The sequence below is a fragment of the Mauremys mutica genome, chromosome 8 (assembly GCF_020497125.1).
Source record: "Mauremys mutica isolate MM-2020 ecotype Southern chromosome 8, ASM2049712v1, whole genome shotgun sequence".
NCBI lineage: Eukaryota > Metazoa > Chordata > Testudines > Geoemydidae > Mauremys > Mauremys mutica.
The window spans coordinates 82,031,258-82,055,303 of NC_059079.1; the positions used below are offsets into that span (position 1 = coordinate 82,031,258).

The window sequence follows — 24,046 nt, forward strand, 5'->3', positions numbered from 1 at the left end:
CCTGCCAAACTTGCCCCGCTCCCTGTCCCCTGACTGCCCCGACTCCATCCACCACCATCCCAACAGACCCCAGGAACTCCCACACGGCGCCTACCCAACCCCCTCTTCCCCATCCCCTGTCTGCCCCCCCAGAACCTCTGCCCGATCCAACCCCTCCTCCCCCGCCCCAGTCCCGGCCCTGGCCCTGGCCTCTTACCCCTGCCGGGGTCGGAGCCGCAGCCGCGGGGCCCGACTCCCCGGGCCCGGCCGACACCGGGACCGGCACCGGCGCCGCAGCCACGGGGCCCGACTCCCCGGGACCGGCCGACACCGGAGCCGGAGCCGCAGCCGCGGTGCCCGAGCTGGGCCAGGTCCGAGCCGCGCAGGCGGGACCAGCCCGAGCCGGGGGTGCTGGGACCGGGCTGGGGCGCTCGGCCAGGGCCAGGAGGAGCCGTCCCGCCCCCTCCCCCACACGCCCGGCTTACCTGCCTGCTCCTTTTTTCAGGCTTCCTGCAAACATTTGATTCGCGGGAAGCAGGGGAAGGGGAGGAGAAGGAGGGCGGAGCGTTCAGGGGAGAGGGGGGGTGAGCTGGGGCCGGGGCCGGGCAGACAGCTGACCGCGCCTTTGTTAAATTTAAAAGCTTTTTAGAATCGGTTGTCCTGGAACAACCGGTTCTAAAAAGGCTTCTAAATTTAACAACCGGTTCGTGCGAACCGCTGCGAACTGGCTAGAGCTCACCACTGGTTAAAACTCCAAACTGGAACTAAGATGCCACTTTCTACATCCAACTTCAAGCCATTAGATTTACTTCATGCATTTGTCTTCTAGAGTAAAGAGCTTCCTAATTTCAACTATCTTCTATTTCTGTTATGTTCTTGATCCAGAGCATGACCTTGTTCTCTTTATTTACACTGATGTGAACTTCAGTGACTTCAATGGAATTATTCCTTATTTAATGGCTCTGAGTGAGATCCGACTTTGGCCAACAATCTGATAATGTAATGTTCTCCACTGTAACTGACCTGTTGCAACCAGACTGTCACTTCAGGTGAAGAATGAGAAGCAGAAGTCAGTGATCTCCTAAGAAACATAGAAATTTCATGCAAATTTCCTGGCAGCAATAAAAATGTAGAAATGTAAATAATTAGTATTAATTCTGCTTACCATATTGACTGTTTCTCTTTCAGTGTCTAATCCCAAATAATGCCAGAGTTCTTTACAAAATTTAGAAGAATGTTCAGCTAGTGTCTACTGCATAAAATATAGACATTACATAAAATGCCATTAAGTAGTCTACAAAAAAAATCTAGTGATCTGATTAGTATGTGTATAGGAAGGATGCCTGTTCTTATAGTTAAAGCACAAGACCTGAAGTCAGAATAGTTGAGGTTGGTTTTTTTCTTGGTTCTACCACATGCTTTCTATGTGACCTTGTGAAGGACACAGGTGTAAATCCTGTTCATGGTACATGTCTCAAGTAATTGGGTTAGATGCTGGGGATCTCTGAGAGATAGGATTTCTTCCTCCGCAAGGCTGCAGAACAGAAATGGATTCTCTCATGCCCAGAGAAGGGCCCTCAAAGTGATCGAGTGTTACTCTGTGCCTATTGTTGAACCTTTTTACAGAGCGCAATGGTTGATGGGGCAGAAGAGCATGAGGTCCACCAGATCTCAACCCATCTATCCTTATCCACTGTCAATCATACTCCAAAGCATGTGATAGGTAACTGTCAACTCCTGCAGAGCTGGGTTCTGTAGTGTGCAGCGGCTCCCCAAATCCTTCCTCAAGCAGTGGAACCGCAGCAGTTCCCCTGTATGTAAAAACCTCCAGCTGGCAGGGAAAGGGAGACAGGATATTCCCCTTATATCTCTGTACCTCTAACTGTTCATCAGTAAAGGGTAATATGACTTCTCTGCCCCCCAGAGAGTTGAGCCTTACTTCTTTAATGCATTGAGCTCCACATAAGGAAAGTGCTATAGGAGGGCAAAAGCATTAATTATCATTAGAATAATTATTAGAGTTTGTCAAATACAATATTCACCAAAAGTCTGATTGCAGAAGCTGACTGTCTGTATGACTGGTCCTTTTTATTCCAATACCTTTATCCCCTGCAGCTTTTGCTGTGTTGATCCCCAGTGGGATCTCTATTTGATGCTGCTGAACGGTCTCCAAATAGACTGTCCTCAGAGATTTCCATGAGATGTCAGCAGGTCCTTAACAGTTATGAGTATTTGCAATTCATTTTGTTCTCTCTACCACACTTTCATTTTTTCAGGTCCCCCTTAGAGATTTTTGCATCAAATATAATGAAAGCAACTGGCATTAATCTCTGACCTACACAGTAAATGTTGTAAAATTCAGATGTACTTATACATCTTGCATGAGCCAAGGCAAAGGATGGATGAATTCAGGCTTAGGAATCAAATACTTGATTTTGTGTTATTCAGGAACAGTCTGCTTCTGAATGCTTTGAGGGTATAGTTTCATCCTTCAGGATTCATTTGGATTTATATAGGCAAAATCCTGTTGGCATTAGATGTTTTATATGTCATTCCCTCAAGTATGAGAATATATGCTTAAATGATATTGGGTTTTTTTACATCTTAGCTATCTGTCCTGCACTCAGTACATAATAACGGAATGCCTAGAAATAATATTAACATCTAGAAACCAAATCCAGATGCTCTATGCTAATGTTTTATAGGTTTATTTCCAACCTCAGATAAACCAGTACCCTTGACTTTATAACAACAATATCTATCTCTTATATAGCACTTTACACCAGTAGCTCTCCAAACACATTACAAAGAAGGTCAGTATCACTATTCTAAGTCATAAGTTAGCATTAGCCACACTCTAGTTTGCAAACTGCTCTGCAATATTGTGTCATGGTGTTGGAAAAAGGAGAAAACTACAATACCCTGTGCAGCTTCCATACAATAAAACTGCTTCTAAGCAGCGGACAATAGTCAAAATGTAATGGGTTTTGCAAGGTCTTCTGCTGTACCTGAATCAGGTGTTCAGCAGTATTGGTCAAAAGAAGAATTAAGAGGTGGTGTGTATATAGGCACTTAATAAAGAAAGCAAATGGAAGGGAGATGTTGTAATAGGCTGAATCAGTGGTGGGTAGGTAGGGTTAAATCCTGAGGGTTGCTGAGTACTTGTAAGTAACTCTGACTACAGTGGCAGTTGCAGGGTTTCTACTTTCCAGGATCAGGTCTTTACATCCTTATCCAATGAGAAGAAAATTATTGTAAATCAACATATCACTATTTCCTTTTATTTCTGTGGCATTCTGCCTGATACTGTGGAGGTTTAAGTGTGAACTGAAATGGCTAGTAAATATTCAGGAGTCCATTTGGGTGTGTTGGAGGGTACTTGTCACCTGTTCCTTGTATTGAGTGGCTGGGATGAGCTGGGATAAATTCAGTGCAGGTTTTCTGTTAGGAACTGCATGGCCACAGCAGGTGTAATTGTTAAATGATAAGAATGTCCTCCACCCCAGCAGGTAATTGATTCAGTCTTCAGTCTGTCCACAATATATCCTTGCCTCCCTTGTGAGAAGTTGATACTTAAAATATGACAGAGCAGAGCAAAGTTTTCTGACACCCAGTGAGCACAAGTAAAAGCAAATTGATACTAGACCAGCTTTCATGTAGTTCTGTTTCTGCATATTTGAACCATGGTCTCATGCTGAAATTCACTTCCAGTGAATATGTGAGAGAGGTATGCAAACTCAAGCCAGTTGTTTTCTAAATGTCCTAAAAGATCATTGATCCACAATAAAATGTTCTGTTGTCAACAATGGCCAATACTAGATACTTCATAGAAAGGTGCAAAGACCTCCATAATGCAATATTATGGAATAAAACTGCTTATAGAGAAAATAACTTTCTAAGCTCTCCACCCACGAGTAGATGGTTTACACCCAAAGCATAAGAGTGTTCTAGAATTCTTTACTGAGTTATTTCAATACATGTACCTGGTGCAGAAGTTAGGCTTGCTCCTTTATAACTCCCAGGGTCACCCTAGTGCCTTTTTAGCAGGTAGGTAAGACATTTGCTACTCTCCAGGTCTCCAAACAGGAGTGGAGTTTGTTTATTTTCAGGGCAGGTGAAGCACGTACTTATGAATACACTGCCACCAGAAAATAAAGTGGAAAGTATTTCATTTCCTGGCTATATATCAGGTTTCTAACTAGACACTAGTTTTCTTTCTTAGTGCCTAGCTTCCAATTTCAGCTGAACAATTTTATCCACTCCCTGTCATTCAAGCTGAAAGCATTTTAAATTACCTTCAGCAGCAGCAGTGGTCACTGTCACCAGCAACTGCTTGTGAATGGTGTGTACCAACACATTTTCAAAAGCATAAAAGAAGGGCCATTGTTGGTGGGGGCTTTAAGCATTCCTTATTCTAGAATGGACCCTTGAAGATACTTGCGCTACATTTTCTTATCAGAAGAGGCAAAGGATTTATGCCATACTGAATGCTGAAGCCAACATTGCTTTCAGTGGTGATTTGACACTAGGTCTAAAAATGAAACCCAGCAGCCATGTTTCGTTGTGAGGCATGCATGTGCAGGTCAAGTTTTCCCTCTGCTTGGTGGCTTCATTCTTGTCATTGATATAGGTACCTAATTGTAAAATAATTCTATTCTCTGACCAGTTAGGATTCTTGCATTTCAGTACTTGTCTTAGAGCTACAAGTCATTCAGGGCTGGTCTTCACTACTGCAGTAAATCGAGCTAACTTACGCAACTTCAGTTATGTGAATAACATGACTGAAGTCGACGTAGTTAGATCCACTTACTGCAGTGGCCACACTGCACTGTCTTGATGGGAGAAAATCTCCTGTCGACTTCCCTTATGCCTCTCGGGGAGGTGGAGTACACAAATCGATGGGAGAGTGCTCTCTCATCAATTTAGCGTGTTTTCACCAGACCCACTAAATTGACACTCGCTGCATCGATTGCAGCAGTGTCAATCTACCGGATAGTGTAGACATGCCCTCAGTCCTTGCCAGTCCTACTGTGATGTCTGCAGTCATCCATATTTTCTCAGGGTGCAATCTCTTTATCATGAAAGTTGAACTTACAAATTTAGAATTATGTACAAAAAATAACTGCATTGGAAAAAAAATGTAAAACTTTATAAGTCCACTCAGTCCTACTTCTTGTTCAGCCAATCGTTCAGACAAACATACTTGGTTACGATTTGCAGGAGATAATGCTGCCCGCTTCTTGTTTACAATGTCACCTGAAAGTGAGAACAAGTGTTCGCATGGCACAGTTGTAGCCGACGTCGCAAGATATTTCTGTGCCAGACGCACTAAAGATTCATATATCCTTCATCTTCAACCACCATTCCAGAGGACATGTGTCCATGCTGATGATGGGTTCTGCTCAATAACAATCCAAAGCAGAGTGGACCAATGCATATTCATTTTCATCATCTGAGTCAGATGCCACCAGCAGAAGGTTGATTTTCTATTTTGGTGGTTCGGGTTCTGTAGTTTCCGCATCCGAGTGTTGCTCTTTTAAGACTTCTGAAAGCACGCTCCACACCTCATGCCTCTCAGATTTTGGAAGGTACTTCTGATTCTTAATACTTGGGTCGAGTGCTGTAGCTATTTTTAGAAATCTCACATTGGTATCTTCTTTGTGTTTTGTCAAATCTGCTGTGAAAGTGTCCTTAAAACAAACATGCTGGGTCATCATCTGAGACTGCTATAACATGACATATATGGCAGAATGCAGGTAAAACAGAGCCGAAGACATACAGTTCTCCCTCAAGGAGTTCAGTCACAAATTTAATTCACACATTATTTTTTAATGAGCATCATCAGCATGAAAGCATGTCCTCTGGAATGGTGGCCGAAGCATGAAGGGGCATATGAATGTTTAGCATATCTGGCATGTAAATAACTTGTGATGCCAGCTACAAAATTGCCATGCAAACACCTGTTCTCACTTTCAGGTGATATGGTAAGAATGAAGCAGGCAGCAGCATCTCCTGTAAATGTAAACAAACCTGTTTGTCTTAGCAATTGGCTGAACAAGAAATAGGACTGAGTGGACTTGTAGGCTCTAAAGTTTTACATTGTTTTGTTTTTGAGTGCAAAAAAAGTATACATTTGTAAGTTGCACTTTCATGATAAAGAGCTTGCACTATGGTACTTGTATGAGGTGAATTGAAAAATACTATTTCTTTTGTTTATCATTTTTACAGTGCAAATATTTGTAATAAAAATAATAATATAAAGGGAGCATTCTACACTTTGTATTCTGTGTTGTAATAGAAATCAATATATTTGAAAATGTAGAAAAACATCCAAAAATATTTAATACATTTCTATTGGCATTCTATTGTTTAACAGTGCGATTAATCATGATTAATTTTTTTAATCATGATTAATTTTTTTGAGTTAATTGCATGAGTTAACTGCAATTAATTGACAGCCCTAATATCCAAGATCAATCTCTGGCTTGAAAAATAAATTCAGATTGACTTGGATCTGAACACTGCCAGTTTTCCATCCAGGACATAAACATCCACTTGAGGGAGGCATCTGAGGGGTGATGCAGAGATTGGGGTTGGGTCTAGTCTTCCTAACATCTGTGGGGCATATCTTTGGCTGGAGTAAAATGTCATAGCTCCACTGACTTCAAAGCAGGGACAATTTACACCAGATGAGGGTCTGTTCCTGTATTAATAATCTGGGAGAGAGGGGTCAAGAGCATGTTAATTACATTTTGCAATGGCCTAAAAAGTCTGTTTTTTCTCTCCAAATGTTTGTAGCATTATAGCTTTCATTGTTGGCAGGTGTGCTGCAAGTATCAAATTCTGAGTGGAGATTGGCTACGCGCAGCTTGGCTAAATGATCATTTAGGGAGATACATAGTGTAATCAGCTGTAAGCATTTCGAGGTTGTAAACACCAAGGAGAGAGGGGAACTGTTTAGGGTGGTCTAAGGAGCTATAACTCAGCAAAATGGGATAAAAAAAGCAAAGGGAAACTGAGACACCAGTGATGAGATCTGGTAGACTGTGGTACTGACTCGAAGCCTTGTCACTAGAGTCATTTCAAACTGGACTGAACACAACAACATAGAATATGCTTTGGGGGATAATCCTGCACTGGCCAAGGGGCTGGATATAAGTAATTGGATAGGTCTTTTGCATTTATATTTCTCTGATCCTGAGTTTCATTCATATAAATTTTCATGTATAATATAAATTTTAATTTGGCTTCAGATGATGTTAGTACTAAAAGTGACAGAACATTGCAGCAATGGCTACAAATGCTACTGTAATTCGTTCATTTTGCTTTTATTACCATGAGGAAGTTTACGTTAATTTTAGCTCAGGGGCTAATTTAAAATATAATTGGAATTAAGGATGGGCAAGAACCGCAAGTAAAACTCAGCAGAGGTACAAAGCTGTCAGAGATGGAGTTCCCTGTTCCTGCCCCACTATACCTCATTCCAGACCCGAAATGATATTTCTTCACCTTGGCACACCTCTTCCAGAATTTGTCCTGCTCTGCTGTGAGATTATTAGGGTACGTCCAGACTACCCGCCGAATCGGCGGGTAGCGATCGATTTTGCGGGGATCGATATATCGCGTCTCATCTAGACGCGATATATCGATCCCCGAACACGCTCCCGTCGACTTCGGAACTCCACCAGAGCGAGTGGCGGTAGCGGAGTCAACGGGGGAGCCGCGGACATCGATCCCGAGCGGTGAGGACGGGAGGTAAGTCGGGATAAGATACTTCGACTTCAGCTATGGTATTCCCGTAGCTGAAGTTATGTATCTTACCTCGACACTGCCCCCCAGTGTGGACCAGGCCTTAGAGTCTATTGAAGAGTGGTTTCACATTGCTTTCTTTCGTTCTGCGCTTTAACAGTTCCCTCACTTTAGCCTTTTCCATTGCTTCACCCCCTCAGTCACTCAGAGCTCCACTTTTGCCTAGTGCTCTTGTCTAAATGAGGCATGGAGCTATTTAGATGGAAGGTCTGGAAATGTGGAGATTTCGGCTAACGAATACATGCCCTAATTTGCATAGTTGATGGCTATGTATTACCTCATTTACATGTTTTGTATTTTTAGTAAAAGCTGATTTTATTTCTTACCTCTATTCCATTTCCTGCACAGTATCAGTTGCTCTGCTACAGCCAAAGGCACTTAAAAGATCCTGTTACAAGATGAAGTTAAATGCTGGGGTGTGGTTGAAAAAGTATTTTTATTTGCTGACAAAATTATAGGGGCTCCTCTCTCGATCCCTGACAGCCACTGAGTAGTGGGGCGTGAGGGGCTACACAGCAGAGTGAGGTGGAGAGAGGGACTATAGTAGGAAGGAAATTATTTTTACATGATTTTTTTCAGTGCATTTTCCTGCTATCATTTAACTAACGACATTCTTCACCATACTCTCTTGGTTTGTATGTTGTATCCATTTCCCTTCATCTGTTTGTGGTTTTGAGCATACATTCTTCAGGGCTATCTTCTGTTCGTAAAGTGTCCAGCACAATAGGGCCCCAGGTTTGGGCACCATCATCATATAAGTGATTACTTCTAGCAAGTCAGGAGGAGCTCTGAGGCTCCTGGGCCTTTCAAGGGGAGTCACTTTTGTCTGTCTGTCTCTGGGGGTTTTGTATCAGACAGACAAGACCATCTTCTGGCAAGCTCCAGGCCCTGCTATGCTATTGCTGCACAACTCCCACTCTGAAAGCCACCTGCCTCATATACAGAGGGAATCTAAGGTGCTATACCCAGACATGTATATGAACACTGCCATTACTCCTGATGTTTCAACCAGTTTTCCATCCAGGACAAAATATCCACTTGGGGGAGGCATCCAAGGGATAATGCCTCGATTGGTGTTGGACCTAGTCTTGCTAATATTTGTGGGGCAGATTCTTGGCTGGAGTCAATTGTCATAGTTCTGAGGTTGGAAAATGGTGGTGAGGTTCTCTACTAGTCTGTATGGTCTCAGGTAGGTTGCTTCAGCCATAGGTTCAGTCTTACTGATCCCATAGAGACTAGGAGTATGTGGGAGTAGGTTTCCCACCAAATTCAAGCACCCAGGACAGAAATCTTCCAAGAAAAATGGGAGACTTAGCAGGTCTGGAGGAACATCACCACCCACAGCTATTAATCCTGAAGATGTGATTTGTCAGATCTTATAAGCTAAACAGAGTCAGGACCAATAAGTAAATGGAGAGTAGACCGCCCACTAATATCTAGATGCAGGGTGAAGTGGTGTTGGTGATTCAGTAGATGCCACTCGTTTCTTTAAGTCAGGGCTGAACGATTGCCTCTGCATGTTTTGCAAGGGCACTGCACTGTTGGAAGAAAACCAGTAAAACCAAGAACCACAGCTCTTGGACTGTTAATGCTCCCATGGCACTTTTGGCAAGAGTAAGGTTGCATCAAGGTCATTACTGTCTCATAGGCTCATAGATTTTAAAGCCAGAAGGGACCATCGTGGTCATCTAGAACCTCACTCACCCACTGCTGTAATAAACCCATAACCTCTGGCTGACTTACTGATGTCCTCAAAACATGATTTAAAGACTTTGCCTAAGGAATCCCCCCCTGCAGTTTCAATTGGATGATTCCTCACTTCCTATTCTACTCTGTTGCTTGATATGACTATGAGCAAAGAGCTAGAAATGGCTGCACTCAGATGGTAGGTGAAATGGTTCCTCCATGTAATGTTTGTAAAATGCTTCAGGATGAAGGTATTGTATAAATCTTAATTACTGAAGTAAAAATCAGTGAACTGTCGGTGACCAACATGGGGTCCTTAACAGATTGTTTATGACAGTTGGTGAGGCGATTCCCACATTTTGGATATAAAACTGGTGCGTAGGCTCTTTCTACTGTTTACTTTTGGGCAAGTTGTGCTGTTAAATCAAATTCATGACAACCCTTGCTCATCGTTCAGATGTTTACATTTAAAATATTTCCTTCCCCTATTTAATAAGTATCTATTATAAACGTAGGGTATTCTATGGTAAAGGCCCACAATACTGTAATTGTTCCATTGGAGGCTGCCCAAGATGAAAAGTTCAGGACTGGTTTTTAATCGACTGGAAAATCTCAAGAGTTAGCACTTGGTTTTTTACTCCAAAACCAGAGTTGGTTCTGATCCAGCTCGTGTTTTACTCTGACTCCACTCCCTCCATGTTTGTTCAGATAAGTGATTATGGTTTAATCACATATCACAAACGCATTTGAAAAAAGGGAGAAACTGTGTAATCTCAGCTAGCAGGTGTGTAACTTTACAAAAGCTTATTTTTATTCAGTAAATTCTAACAAGCAAAAACAAACCCTCAACCCTATCCTGTAACGTTTTAATTTTTGTAGCTGTGTATCCTGACTGTATAACCTAATGCAATATTCATTTGTGTATCAAGCTGTTAACATTCTGATGTGGGATGAGGAATTGGAAGAATACAAAAAATCAATGGATGGTTTCTCAAACTTGACAATCCGTTCTGTGATGCTGCATCTCCATCTAGTGGTAGACTTTTAGAGTACATTGTGCATCACAGTGAAAACAGCTGCCTTTTCTGAGTGCCTCTGGGCCTTGCAGATACATAAAATGGTTACACCTTTCTATCTTAACACTACCACTCATGTTTGTCACATCATTACCAGCGTCAACATGGCAAGTTTAAAAGCTCAGATGCCTCTGGCACTGTGCTCTATAGCTTTGTAGCATGAAAATACCAATAAAAGGCAACAAATCCCTGACTCAATTAGGTAGTTATATACTGAGGACTGTTTCAGGTGGTTAAGCTGTAAAACCACCTGATCACCAATGAGAATTCAATTAGCATTTTAATAAAAACCTCACAGAGAGCCCGGTCGGGAAGAAGCCCCTTGAAAACAGCAGAGCACAGCAAGTTTGCGCTGAGCCCAGTTACAATGCACTGTTCAGCATCTGTGGCTTTCTTCCCTTTATCTCTCGCCAAGCCACTGTCTCCAACTGTCTCAGACGATTGCTGAGTCTCCTAGAGGCCCAATGGCACACTAAGCTGTAAGGAAGAATTCACGTAGCACTTCCCCCTCACCCTTACTCTGTGTGTGTCTCTCTCAGACTCCAAAGCCTTTTAAAAGTCTCTTCTGTCAACAACAACAAATGCTTTGATTTATCCACTATCTCAGTTTTCTCAGAGCCCCTTTTCCTTTGGGTGTTAGGGTTTGGCCCCTTCCTTGTGTATGAGCATTTATTTTAAAAGAAAATGTGTGCTCAGGCTGTTTTGACTTTGTCAGCTTCATAAACTGAAATGGTTGGCTAGGGCAACTAATGATTTTCTGTTTCGCAAAGTTTGGGCGTGAAAGATTTTTCTTTGGTGGGTTAAAGGAGAAAGGTTGGAATTTGACAACTTCCAGCCAGTTACAACTTCAGAATGGCACCAGTTACAACTCCCTACCTCTAGTTCCCCACTGGAGTTAAAATGTTAGCTGTGAGTACGCTAAAAATAGTGAAGAATTAGGGGTTGAAGCTTAGACGCATCAACAGGACACATGGGCCTCCATTTGCCTGTTAATCAAAGCACTTAAGCCCTAATCTGGAAAACCATATGCTGTGGAGGAGTTAATGATTAATGTCTGTGAAGTCCTTGCCCAAATAAGAACTAGCACTGCCAAATGTTATAATGTTGTCCTCTTGCATATAGTCGCAGCTTGGGCTTCTTCAGATAAGAATTAATCTTGTTTCATCTTCAGACATCGATCCCACTAGGACAGGGGTCGCTTATTAAACAGCCATTCATCCTTGCTCCTCAACTCTCATGCTTCAGAGCAAATATTTTTGCCTATTCTTCTTCCTTTCGCATTGACTTATCTACAGAGCTTTAACAATTAAAAATATGCCTTTGCATTTATCGAACATCTTTGGTCTGAGAATCTCAAAATGCTTATAAATGTGAATTAAGCCTCAGAACATCCTCTGAGGTTGTTATGGGATATATAGGGATCATTTCATCCACCGCTGAAACACAGCCATCTCCTCGGTGGAATTTGGCAGATATTAGATAGCCCACAAGAACATCTAAGCAGCAGTTTATAGCAATGTGTCAACACCACTCTGTCCAACGGACACTGCAGAGGGAATTTCAATTGGTAAAATATGACCAGATGGAATTTGTCCAGGAAACTGGTTTAATCTGTTCTATCAAATCTTTCAGGAATGCATCTAAATAAGTCTTAGTCCTCTGTGTGGTGTGAGGTCTCTTTTCCCTAAGGAACACTTCTAGGTCTCAGCGAGAACTACAGGAGCATCAAGTGCAAACTACCAATACCTGCCTCCTCAGAGTCCCCTCTTCATCCTAAGAATGTACAACAATAACAACACAAAGGACTCACTGGAAATGCAAGTTCACAAAGTTCCATAAGCATCATTTCCATGGGAATTGTTCTGCAGAAGAAGTACTTTTACAGCATTTTAACATGAATCCGCTATATGTCTATCTGGTTTCTTATATGGTGTCATAGTATCTAAGCACCTCAAACTTCCATAAAATTTCACATGACCTTTAATAACCACAAGTGCTCATGTCCTCTTTCATTCGGAAGGCCTTCCCAGCACAAGACCTCCACCACTGTGTTGGGGCATTGGTTCAGACCTTTCGCAGAATGTTACCTACTGAGTCAGCAATACCACTTCCCTGTGCACTCTGGTGCTCCTCAGAAGTCTACATATTGGTGGCTTCTGGCTAATCCTGCTTGCGTATTATCAGCTGTACCAGGTCTATCGTAGCTGTTGTAGAATTGTAACTATTCCATGAACAAGTCAATTTTGGTCACTTCCTCCTTTGAGTATCTTGTTTCTAAATGTCTCATCTTAAAAGCCAAAATTTCCATAGACATCAGTGGCTCAGGATTGGCCCCTATATACTTTTAACTTAATCAGCTATATGAAGCTGGGCATATGGTCCAGTTGACTGAGAATAAATGAGTTGATGCACTTCTATTCATCTGTCACCATGGTTTGTCCAGCAACTCCAAATTAGTTTTCTAGACTAAGCAACATCTTGGAATTCTTCACTCCCACACAATGTCTTTTTGCCCCCATGCTTTCCTGGCAGAACCATCACGCAACTGGGGAGTCTATTCAGGAGAGACCTGGCACTGGACAAGGCTTGCAGCAGGTCAAGAATGATATTCATTGGCAAAGCTGACTGCATGGGTAGCTTACATAGCACATTATTTAACACCTGGTGTAGCCATCACTATTAGTATCTCATTATGTATTAAAGTTCACGTGTGTACAATGAAGAGAGACTATAATGTTTCATTAGATTTGCATCAGTGGAAAAATCTCTTCACTTCCTTCACTATGAGTGCACTTTGAAAAACCCACTGATTTCTCAAAGAGCAGTTAATCCCTTGTGTATCCTTTGCAGCCCTCTCCTATCTCCCTCTCGTTTCTCTGCACTTTGGAATAGAATGAAATGTCCATGTTGTTTCATGGCACTGCAGAGTGCAATTTACAGGGCTGAGAGTTTAAGTTGCTCTAAGGATAAAATTTATTCCAGTGTATTGGGCTGGAGTTCAGAAAAGCTTAAGTGCACAATTGGTGCTCCTAATTTCGGTGTAATTGCTCTGACTGCATGTGAAGAACAGGTAATTTTATGTGTTGTGCAAGTGATCCAAACTGACATTTAGCATGTGCAATTATTGGAGAGATTGTGTGCCTAACTTATTTGAAACTCTTTTCACATATAAAAATATCTGTAGGCTTAGGAACAACAAATATGGAGTTCATTTTCGTGTCATGTTAATTGACTATTTTCCAGCCCACAAATTGTTTCTAATCCTCTCAACCTCCCCAGTAACTAACAAGCATCTCAAGAGTTGAATCTGTATATGTATTTATTACATGAGAGTTGACACAGGTCTGAAGTTGCACCTTTTAAGTTCTTTACCCTTAGCAAAGTGCTTAGTATAAAAAAGACAACGGATCACAAAGCAGCCAACAGTTTGCCGTTTTCTTTCCAAGGGTAGAAGTGGGTGATTGCCTGTAACAGAAGCAAGAAAGTCACAGCTAAGCTCCTTCTGATTCTCTTCCTTCTTTGTTTTCTCCTTTAGTGTGGAAACAATAAATGATGGGCAGTTTCACAGTGTGGAGTTGGTTATGCTGAACCAAACACTGAACTTGGTTGTGGATAAAGGAACCCCCAAGAGTCTTGGCAAACTGCAGAAACAACCCACAGTCAGCATCAATACCCCACTCTACATTGGAGGTATGTTCACTCACTCTTCGCAACAATAGCTGAGCCCTGGACAATTTTCCAAAAGTTTCTTCAGCTAATAATACAGCTGGCATCTCCCATCAAATCATGTTGCTGCTATGAAAATGATTTGCCTGGAATAAATACATTAAGAGATTGAAAAAAATAAGACATTCTAATTTTATGGTCTGACGAGATGTTAGTAGCCTCTTTAATTCCACAGCCTGTGAAGCCATGCAGGGTATGCATGGAGATACTGCAGTGATGGGCATGGCAGAACTTGGATTGGATAGGGAGCATCTGCTCTTCAGCTGTGATTTTTCCAAATTAACTAGATTAAAACCAAGCACAAATGGCTGCAGGTTTATAATGGATCCCTAAGGGCCATTGGACCCGATCCAAAAACCATTGAAGCTGATGGTAAAATTCCTTTTGGCTTCACTGTGTGCTGGATGAGTCCCTTTGTGAATAATCCCTTTTAATAATCCCTTTCTACGTGGCTGCTGAATTCTTATCCTCACACATCTGAAAACTGGATAATCTTGTTTTGGCCAGAGCTGAACCTTAAAAATTGGCTCATATAAAGAATGTCAGAGATTAAAGAGCCTCATGCAGCAGAGATGATCTGGCAGCAGAACTATGAGAACATCTCCCCTGAACCACCCAATCTGCGTAAGAGATACAGCTCTAGAAACATAAATAGTATGTCCTATGGAAATAAGCAGAAAAAGATCATGTAATTAGACTTTTGTAATGCATAAGCATATAATGGGGAGAATTAAAGTAGTTTTGGTTTTTGACTACTTCCTTTTGCAAGGTCAACGTCTTCCTAACATAGGTCTGCTAAACATAGCTCCTCTCTAGACGTATTGCAAAATTCTGTCTTTTTTTTAATTGAAAGCATAAACATTTGACTGAGAGCTTTATAAATTCAAAATACTGATGTGATGTTACTTCCATGAAGACTCTATAAGGATCATGTTTTAAGTGCAATGTAAAACCCAGGACGCCCCCAGTTATACTCACTAAATTTCCCAAGGCACTTTAACAAGTGTTAGTCACAGTGTCCTGTCCAATATAAATAGCTATTTTATGCCTGTCTAGATTTCTCTTGCAATAGTTTTAACTGGCTACATTACTATTTCCAGTCCTGACTGTTGCATATTGTTGCTGAGTACTGTTAGCTTTCTTGTTGCATTCCAGAGGTAGCAGCATTTCACTGGCAAACTAAGAAATTCTTAAATAATTTCTAAAGAACTTTGGGATTAAAGTTGCTATAAAAATATAAATAGAAGATGCATGATCTAATGGTTGAAATGCAGGGCTGTGAGTCCAGAGGGCTGGACTTTATTCACTGCTTTGCCACCTTTTTGTGCATTCTTGGGCAAATATTTTTATCTTTCTGCCCTTCCAATTCCCCATCTGCAAAATGGGAATAATGATACTGAACTACTGTAAAGAGGTATCCTAAAATTGAATTCATTATTGTTTATGAAGGGCCTTGGGATCCTCAAAGGGAAGGTGCTAGCCATTATAATTTATTCTAGTATTATTGTGAATGCAAGATAATCTTTATATTTTGTTTTATCTGAAGGGATCCCAACATCTACTGGGCTATCTTCATTGCGCCAAGGCACAGATAGGATGTCAAATGGCTTTCATGGATGTATCCATGACGTCCGCATTAATAACGAGCTGCAGGACTTTAAGGATCTACCCCAGCAGTCATTAGGAGTCCTTCCTGGCTGCAAATCCTGTAACATCTGCAAGCATGGTATCTGCCGGTCCATAGAGAAGACAAGCGTTATCTGTGAGTGTCACCCAGGCTGGACAGGCCCACTGTGTGACCAGGAAGTTGGAGACCCCTGCCTTACTAACAAGTACGGTCCTTGGTGCTGATGGGAGTGCTCTCTTCAATAAACTGACTTTTAACTTTTTTATCTTGCAGAGCCGGGCTTCATTTTCAGAGGTGCTGAATACCCACAACTCCCACTGAAGCCATTAGGAGTTGTGAAGCCTCTTCACCTCTGAAAATTTACATCAACCACTTCTTGTTTAGAATGATGACAGGCCATAGATCTGCTCTCCAGTTCAGGGGGAGTTGAGGCATTTATATCAAGAGCCACATTTTCAGCTGTGGGCGTGCCTGCCAAAATACACAGCCCCACATTGCATACATAAACTCCACATCAATCATACACATTGCGTTTGATCCACTGATTGCATGTCGTTACCCATGGATGAGTTTTCTGTAGGGGAATGATGCACATTTTGTTGATGCATCCACATCCAAAAGAAAGTGCCCATTACAGCATGTGCTAGACGTGATGTTCAGAGTCTAACTCTCCAAAGGCCATCAGTGTTGTTCTTCAGAACTATGTATTCCAACTTAAACTGGTTTGGAATCCCCCAAAACTCAGCTGTCCTTAAGAGTTCCCTTTGGAGTAGAACATCTGAAGAACAGCAATAGAGGAAGGAATAGTGTATAGTCCCAGGGAATGGGCTTATGAGTGAAGCATTTACAGTTCAAAGAAACAAAGTGCACATTCATGTCAGAGCACTGGATAGATACATTAATTTCCTGACAGGAACACAAATAGACAAACCAGCACAGACCAATGGTCTATGTAGCCCTGTGTCTTATCTCAAACAGATGGAAATACTTTTGTATTAGAAGCTACTCCCATGGTAAGCTGTTGGAGAATCTGTGGGAAAGGGATATTGCAAACACATGGTTTTGACAGGCAGCGTGACCCAATCTGTAATTATCCATGTGATTGATTGGAGTGAACAGGAATTTCACTTGGCACAGCAACCATTTTAAACTAGCTTCTGGGCACAATCCTGCAGGGTGCTGAACCCCTCAGGGAGGTATTGAGCGCCTTCAATGCTGGAGACCTGAGTATGCCTAGCACCTCACAGGATTGAAGCCCTTTAAGTTGTAAGCTTTAGTAAAACTAGGTGGGGTAAAATAAGAGACAGATCTGGATACATGACCCTAACCCTAAACAATATTGAAATATTGATTTGATTTTTATTTAAACTGACCTTTTGTTATTGTATTTCACCAAGGAGGATGTACAAGCAGTCCCCTGAGTTTTCAAAATCAGCAATTAGCCAGGATGGCTGGGCAAGGAAAAAATGAGGGACTTGCAGTTGTTTAAATGGTGAAGGTTTGTTTCCAAAAGAGTGGTAGGTGCCATACATACAGAGACATGATCTCCACACGAAAGAGTTTACAATCTAAGTGGAGACGTGGTAATACAAACTGAGGAGAAGATGGCATGGGGAGGGGTGGAGGGGTGAGGGGGGATGAGTAACAAGAGTTACTGATCCAGGAGCAGGAATTAGTTTAGTGTTGTTGAAAATGCCTTATTTTAAATAATGTGACTCCACTTAATTACCCTTTTTTTCTGTATCCTGAGCTCATTGTTGCTTTTATTATTTCTTGTTTTTTTATTTTTGCCTATTTTGCACACATACAAAACTGGCAAGAGTTAAAATAAACATTTTTTTAAAATGGGAAATAATTTAAAATGCCAGGAGTAAAAATAACAAATGGGAAAATTTATATAAGCGAGGGCTTTGTATATATGAAACGTTTGTACTGCTGGATGGCATCCCCCAGCCTAAAGATGCCACCTTTATATCCTCGCCCTGCTTCCAGTCTGAGCCTTCATTTACCCGCTGAATGGGGATCTATTGCAGTTCCTCATCATGCATCACCACTCCAGAAATACCAAATCCCACTGCAGGACTCCTGCATCATGAAACCATTCAGAGTCAAGTTTTTTGGAGTAATTTAGACTCTTTTTTTGTCCACAAATTCCACAGACAGATAGCAATTTTCCTCGCATTTATTCATCATGTGAGTAATCGGTAGAATAATTTTTCCAAGTACGCTTTGACATGTGGATTGCTCGTGAGCAGTTTGTTTCAAGTATTGATGCTCTGAATCTGAGCTGTTTTGTTTGGATAAATTGTATTGTTTGATCCATGATTGAATGAGCCTAACCCTTACTCAGGTTTCCCATGAGAACATTTCATGATCACTAAATTCAGAATTTGCTTTCTGTGAATATTATCCAAAATCCACTTGCTGTTTCTGCCAGCATGCCTGGCACTGAACGTCTTTGCTTTGGAATATTGGCCAGAAATTGAATGGGAGCTAAGACATCCAACGTAAACATTCCTGGAAAAATTGAGGTCTCTTCCTGCCCTAATTCAAAGTTTACAAGCATAAGCCAGCTCTAAACTTTTCTTCTTTTTAGGTGTATCCATGGTAAATGCACGGCTGCCAACTTTGCTTACACATGTAAGTGCTCAGAGGGTTATATGGGCGTGTACTGCGACAAGAAGAATGACTCCTCAAACCCCTGCAGAATTATGAAATGCAACCATGGGCAGTGTAAAATTTCAGAACACGGGGAGCCATACTGCGAATGTGACCCTAACTATAGCGGAGAACATTGTGACAAAGGTATGCCTGGCTACGATGCCTGGGATGCTGCTTTACTGTCATTTCTATTCACTCTTCACTCTTCCTCCATTTAACTCTTATTAACGGGACAATGGCCCCTTCAGAGCCATAGAGGGAGGAGGAGAGGGAAACCACACAAGAGCTGGCCAGAAGATGTCTGAACTTGTAGAAAAGGGTAGATCTATGGTAATAGCTCTGTTCCTCCTGAATCCTGGAGGTTTGTAGCTCTGTTGTTTCTGAGTGGGATGTGTGAGTGGAGAGGGCTTGGGATGTGGGTGCTTTTCTGTGGCATCTTTCCCTTCATACACTACAAGGATTGTCCTCACTGCATTATTGGGGATGAAAATCTCCCCCCCCCCCCCCAACACTGAAACACATCCAGGATGGGGAAGTTCAGAAAGGCAAAGGCAGAATTCCCAGGAAGCATGGTTCCTATAGGAGCAGTGACTGACTTATAGGATAAGTAATGTGAGTTGCCCTCATTCCTTCCCTCTCCCAAGCTGTATAGGTTTGAAATTGGGTCTCGAGGAAAATTCTTAGCTTTTCCTATATTCCTATTGGCCTTTTGGGGAGGCCAAGCCCCATGTCTGTTCCACACCTGTTTTGCCCCCAAATTAAATGGCCTATTACAAACTCAGAAAGTTATAACTCGGTCTTCTAGTCCTTCCTTTGTTCCCCCACAAAAGCAACAGTTTGGCCCATAATGTTTTATTTAGGTAGCAGCTTTCATCTGAAAGGATCACAGTCTGCATATTCCATGAATCTGACTGCTGCACAGTGACTGCACCATAGGTTAGGACAGGAAATGTTGCCCAGTATACTTGGGCAAACCTCAGATTATTAAAGTTCATACAGAGTAGGCTGAATGTTGGGTGTGAGGGTCTCCTCTAAAGACCTACACAGAGCACTCTGCATGGAACTCCATATATCTAATCTGAAAGGCTATGAGGACAGATCGACCTTACCCAGATTTGTATCTGTGGCTCGAGGGAGCTTAAGTGTTTCAAATGTAAGTCTCATGCCATTAAACATTCCCATGGCTAATAATGGTCTTACTATTAATATATTTTTCCATTTTCCATCTAATATGGGAATAATATATACTTTACAGGGGTGTTGGAAGCTTAAATAACTATTGTTTGTTAAAGCATCTCCAGTTCTGTTGAAGGCAACAGGCCTGATTCTACAATGCCCTGTATAACTACATACCTGCACAAAGAGAGTACTGTTCTGTCCTGATAGCATTTTACACCTCATACAAAGCAGTGGAGAATGGAGACCCTGTGCACTGTTGTTTGCCTTTAATAAAATAAATGTCAGTACATGCACAAGGCTGTTTGGTGGGGAGGGGGTTACAAGATAATTATCACTGTCCCCATCCTTCCTCTCTTTAACGATCTTGGGGTTCGTTAAGTAGCAAGCCAGTGAATATGAAAGGAATAAAACTTTAAGAACACAAACTGGGGAGCATTTCTGGTGAACTGCTGCGCACAGCCATGTAATGTTCCCAGGGCACATCTCCAAATTTCTATGTTCATAATACTGTCCCTTTTGAGGGAGCGTCTCTAAATTATAATCTTCTACAAACCTATCTCTACACTCTCCATTGTCTTAACAGAGAATCTTTGCCAGGGGGAGATTGTCCGAGAAGTGATCCACAAGCAGCATGGCTACAGCTCATGTGTCACTGCCTCCAAAGTTCCCCAGATGGAATGTCGTGGCAGTTGCAGTAATGGGCAGTGTTGCGTTCCCCTCCGGAGCAAAAGGCGGAAATACATCTTTCAGTGTGTGGATGGATCCTCCTTCATGGAAGAACTGGAGAGGCATGTGGAATGCGGCTGCTCAAAATGCTTATAAGCCATTCTCCAGTCTCTTGCCACTTTAATCGACTCAGAAGTGCTCTCAAAATGGGACTATTTACTTTCAGCGTGAAGAAGAAGAAGAAAAGAATATTAAGTATATTGTAAAATAAACAAAAATAGAACTTATTTTTATTATGGAAAGTGAATATTTTCATCTTTTATTATATAAAGTATCACACCATTTCGGGTATATGTATCATATAGTGAGTTATTTTTACCATAAAACTTTTTTAACAGTTGTTAAACAAATTTAAAATGTTTTTAAAAAATAAAGAAATCATAGCCTAACAAAAGGAGAAATGGGGTAAGTTTATAAGCATGCACGATGGCCAAATGTGAAGATATTTCAAGGACCTGCCACAAAATGATAGATACAGACTGAAAAAAATATTCTCCGAGGTTCTGGTGGGTACAATAGGAAAGCACATTCTCAAATCTGACAGCCATCTTTTCTATCTGTGCACCCTGAAAAAGTCTCCCTCTCGATTCTTACCCTTGCCTAATAATGCTAGTTTGTGTTTGGTTCCTGTACAGTGGCTCAGCTTGATACTCTTGAACCAGTTCCCCAAAAAGTACATCGGACTGGCAGTAGCCTAAGTCTGACATTGACTCCATTATTCAAGTACTATAATAGTGTAATGCATTTTTGTTTTGTATTTTGTATTTTTATCTGTCTTCCCAGTATATGCGTGAGTGACTGTATCCCTTTAGCACGGACAACTCTATCCAAAAGGAAGTGGGGGAGAGAATGTGGTAAAGACAGAGTGGGAAGTTTTTGTCCAGAAAGGAAAAAATAAGTGCTAAGTGACTCCAATTAAGCAACATACTAACTTCCTGTGTTATTTCCCAGGTTTATGCCTCACTGCTCTCAGCCTTGAGTATATTAAATGTGGGGAATACACTACAATGAAGTTTGGCAAACCTAGACGCTGCAGCTTTCAAAGTTCATGTATAAATCCATTTTAAAAGAGAGTGAAAATATCCCAAGAACCAGAATGTCCCTTGCTGATATATTGTACTTTATTCCCACTTTCAGTTATTTCAACCAAAATTTTACTGCTTGCCACAGTTGCCTATTAATACACACTCTGTGGTACATGGCCAGCATGCTGCTTCTCCACCTGCTACTTCTCAAAATTAGTGTAAGTTGCACTATACGCATGTGGAATTCCTATAGGTCTGCTGTCTGTCCCACCTTAACAGCGATGTCATCTGTTCTTAAGGAGACTCTTGATATTTCCATATATTTTTGCTCTTGCTTTCCACTATACAGATTGACTGATCCATGCTAAAAACGTTTTCACCTGCACTATTGTATATTCTGCACTTGTTCCTCCTGCAGGACTCCCATTGACTTTAACAGGAACTGTGTGTGCAGAATGAAATCTGAATATGCAGCAGAGATCCATGTAGATGACAGATTCTCAGTGCGAATCTGAGAGGTGATTTTTACCCTTAGGGTGTTGGGGGTTTTGCCAGGGTTATCTGTTAGGGACATTCATTACATTACAGAAGCCTTGAAGTGTTCTATTACCATGAATTTCAAACCTCCCTGTCAATTACCGTTCCATTGTTTCCTTAAGTAATTTCTCTCTCTTTCTCCCTGCAAGGGTACTGAGTATAGTAGTCCTTTCTTCAATGACTATGTTTGTGAGAAACAGCTAAGACAGAGCTTACGCCCTGCAGTTTTGTCCTGATCCGGTGCCCATAGAAGTCAGTGGAAAGGATCAGGCCCTTTAAGAGCAGAGGCAGAAAGAGAGCTCAACAGTTAAAAAAAAAAAAAAGTAAATAATTAGTGCTTTTCCCTGAATGAGGCTTTAAAGAAAAAAAAAGAGCATGAAACAGATTTCTGTCATAGCCAGTACAAATTTACATTCCCCTCAGGAAAAAAACAGGCACTAGTGCAGTTACAATGTAAATCTTTGTCCTTTTTTGGAACGAGTAGCTCTAAGATGCTTACAGGCCTTATTCTAATTAAAACCTTTTTTATCCATAACAGTGTAGTCAGCGTTCCTTTTTGTTTCCCAGAGTAATTTGGGCAGGAGGGGACTGAGTGATACAACAGACATCTTTCAGAATAAATACTAGTACAATGGAGCCTGCAATCAGTGAAACATAAAACAATCACTACTTAATGTGCCAAAAACTGATTGAAATAGTACCGTTCATGAGCCAGAAAAAACCCAGTTATATATAGCGTAGGTTTCATTTCATTTCGAGTGATAATATGTGATGCTAGAAGCAGCTGTAGTTTATAAAGTTAAAAAAAAAAACCTCCCTGCCCCCTAATCTGTAGATTCTAAAAATTTGCAAAAGCAACTAACTGCACATGCTTGTATAAACATGGTCCTGGTACAAATCCACCATTATTAATGATACATTCTTTCTCAATGTATTTTCATAGATGCAGTTAGCCATCATTTCAGGGAAGACAAATCAAGACTTGACCAGTGAATAGCAGTGCTTCAGCACTCTTAATGTTTTAAAGTCTCATTAGTAAGATGGATAATTCGCTGCCAGTAAACCGCCAAAGCATTGTGTGGCATTGCTTTCCCCAAAAATTGAAGTTGTAGCCAATGGTTTCATCCAAACAGCAGCATGACAGAGAAAATAATGTTTCCTCCCCTCCTCCCTCCTGTCCCCACCCCCCAATCTTCTGACAGGTTTTTAAATTCTGACTCTGTTACCAAAGGCAAAAAAGCCATCAATGGCCGCTTAAATGAACCGCAGACTGACGTGTAAACCAAAACTTCACAGCAAAATGATAACAGCTACAGTACAGTAGGGCTGGCCCTGTTCTGTAATCACAGTCAAGTGCTGTGACATACAAATAACTCAGAATTCCTATTTTTTAAACCAAAAGAAGCATTTTTACACATTTCTAGACAGCAGTTGCGTGACAATCACTGCCATGTTTCAGATCAGTGATTTTACTGGCTTAATATGGAAGTACTTTGCTTGGTTTAATTAAAAAAAAATTAATGGTGCCAAAAATATGAGTTTAACTGAAGTGTTAATTAGCTCGGGAAGTTTCCTCTGTAACCTGCCTGTTACAGTAGATACCAGCTGCTGTAGGTACAATGCAGTAGTTATTTTTTAACACTATTGAGTTTTTAATAAAGTGAAGAAAGATGCTAACCCTAAAAAAAAAAACAAGTAAGACTGGTGTGAATTAGTGTATTTTATTAACAGACTCTCATTGTGATGTAATTTTTAAATAAAGTGTTGGGTTATGGAAGATCATAACATATCCTGTGGTGTGATGCAGATTATTTCTCTCGACTGTGTATTTTGGGTATCATGGTTTGGCCACTTCATGTCTCTTGTACCAGTGAGGTAGCTGAAGTATTGCAATGAGAACATACACAACTTTGTTCATAGCGACAACATAACTTCATGTACAGGCAACTCCAATGCATAAGGTCTGGAAAATTTTCCCCCTTGGAGTTTCCATCACATTCTTTGGGCGTAAAGGG

At 41.3% G+C, this 24,046-nt stretch overlaps 1 protein-coding gene across 3 annotated transcripts in view; it reads left to right on the forward strand.

The window, feature by feature from the left end:
- Positions 1-23,808, forward strand: part of SLIT3 (slit guidance ligand 3) — a 768,837-nt gene extending 745,029 nt beyond the window's left edge. For all 3 annotated transcript variants that reach the window (XM_045026794.1, XM_045026795.1, XM_045026796.1), the window contains 4 exons: positions 14,086-14,240; positions 15,823-16,108; positions 18,500-18,708; positions 20,327-23,808. In XM_045026794.1, coding sequence (XP_044882729.1) covers positions 14,086-14,240; positions 15,823-16,108; positions 18,500-18,708; positions 20,327-20,565 — 889 coding nt within the window. In that variant the 3' untranslated portion in view covers positions 20,566-23,808. The remainder of the gene's footprint in view (positions 1-14,085; positions 14,241-15,822; positions 16,109-18,499; positions 18,709-20,326) is intronic.
- The last annotated feature ends 238 nt before the right edge of the window (positions 23,809-24,046 follow it).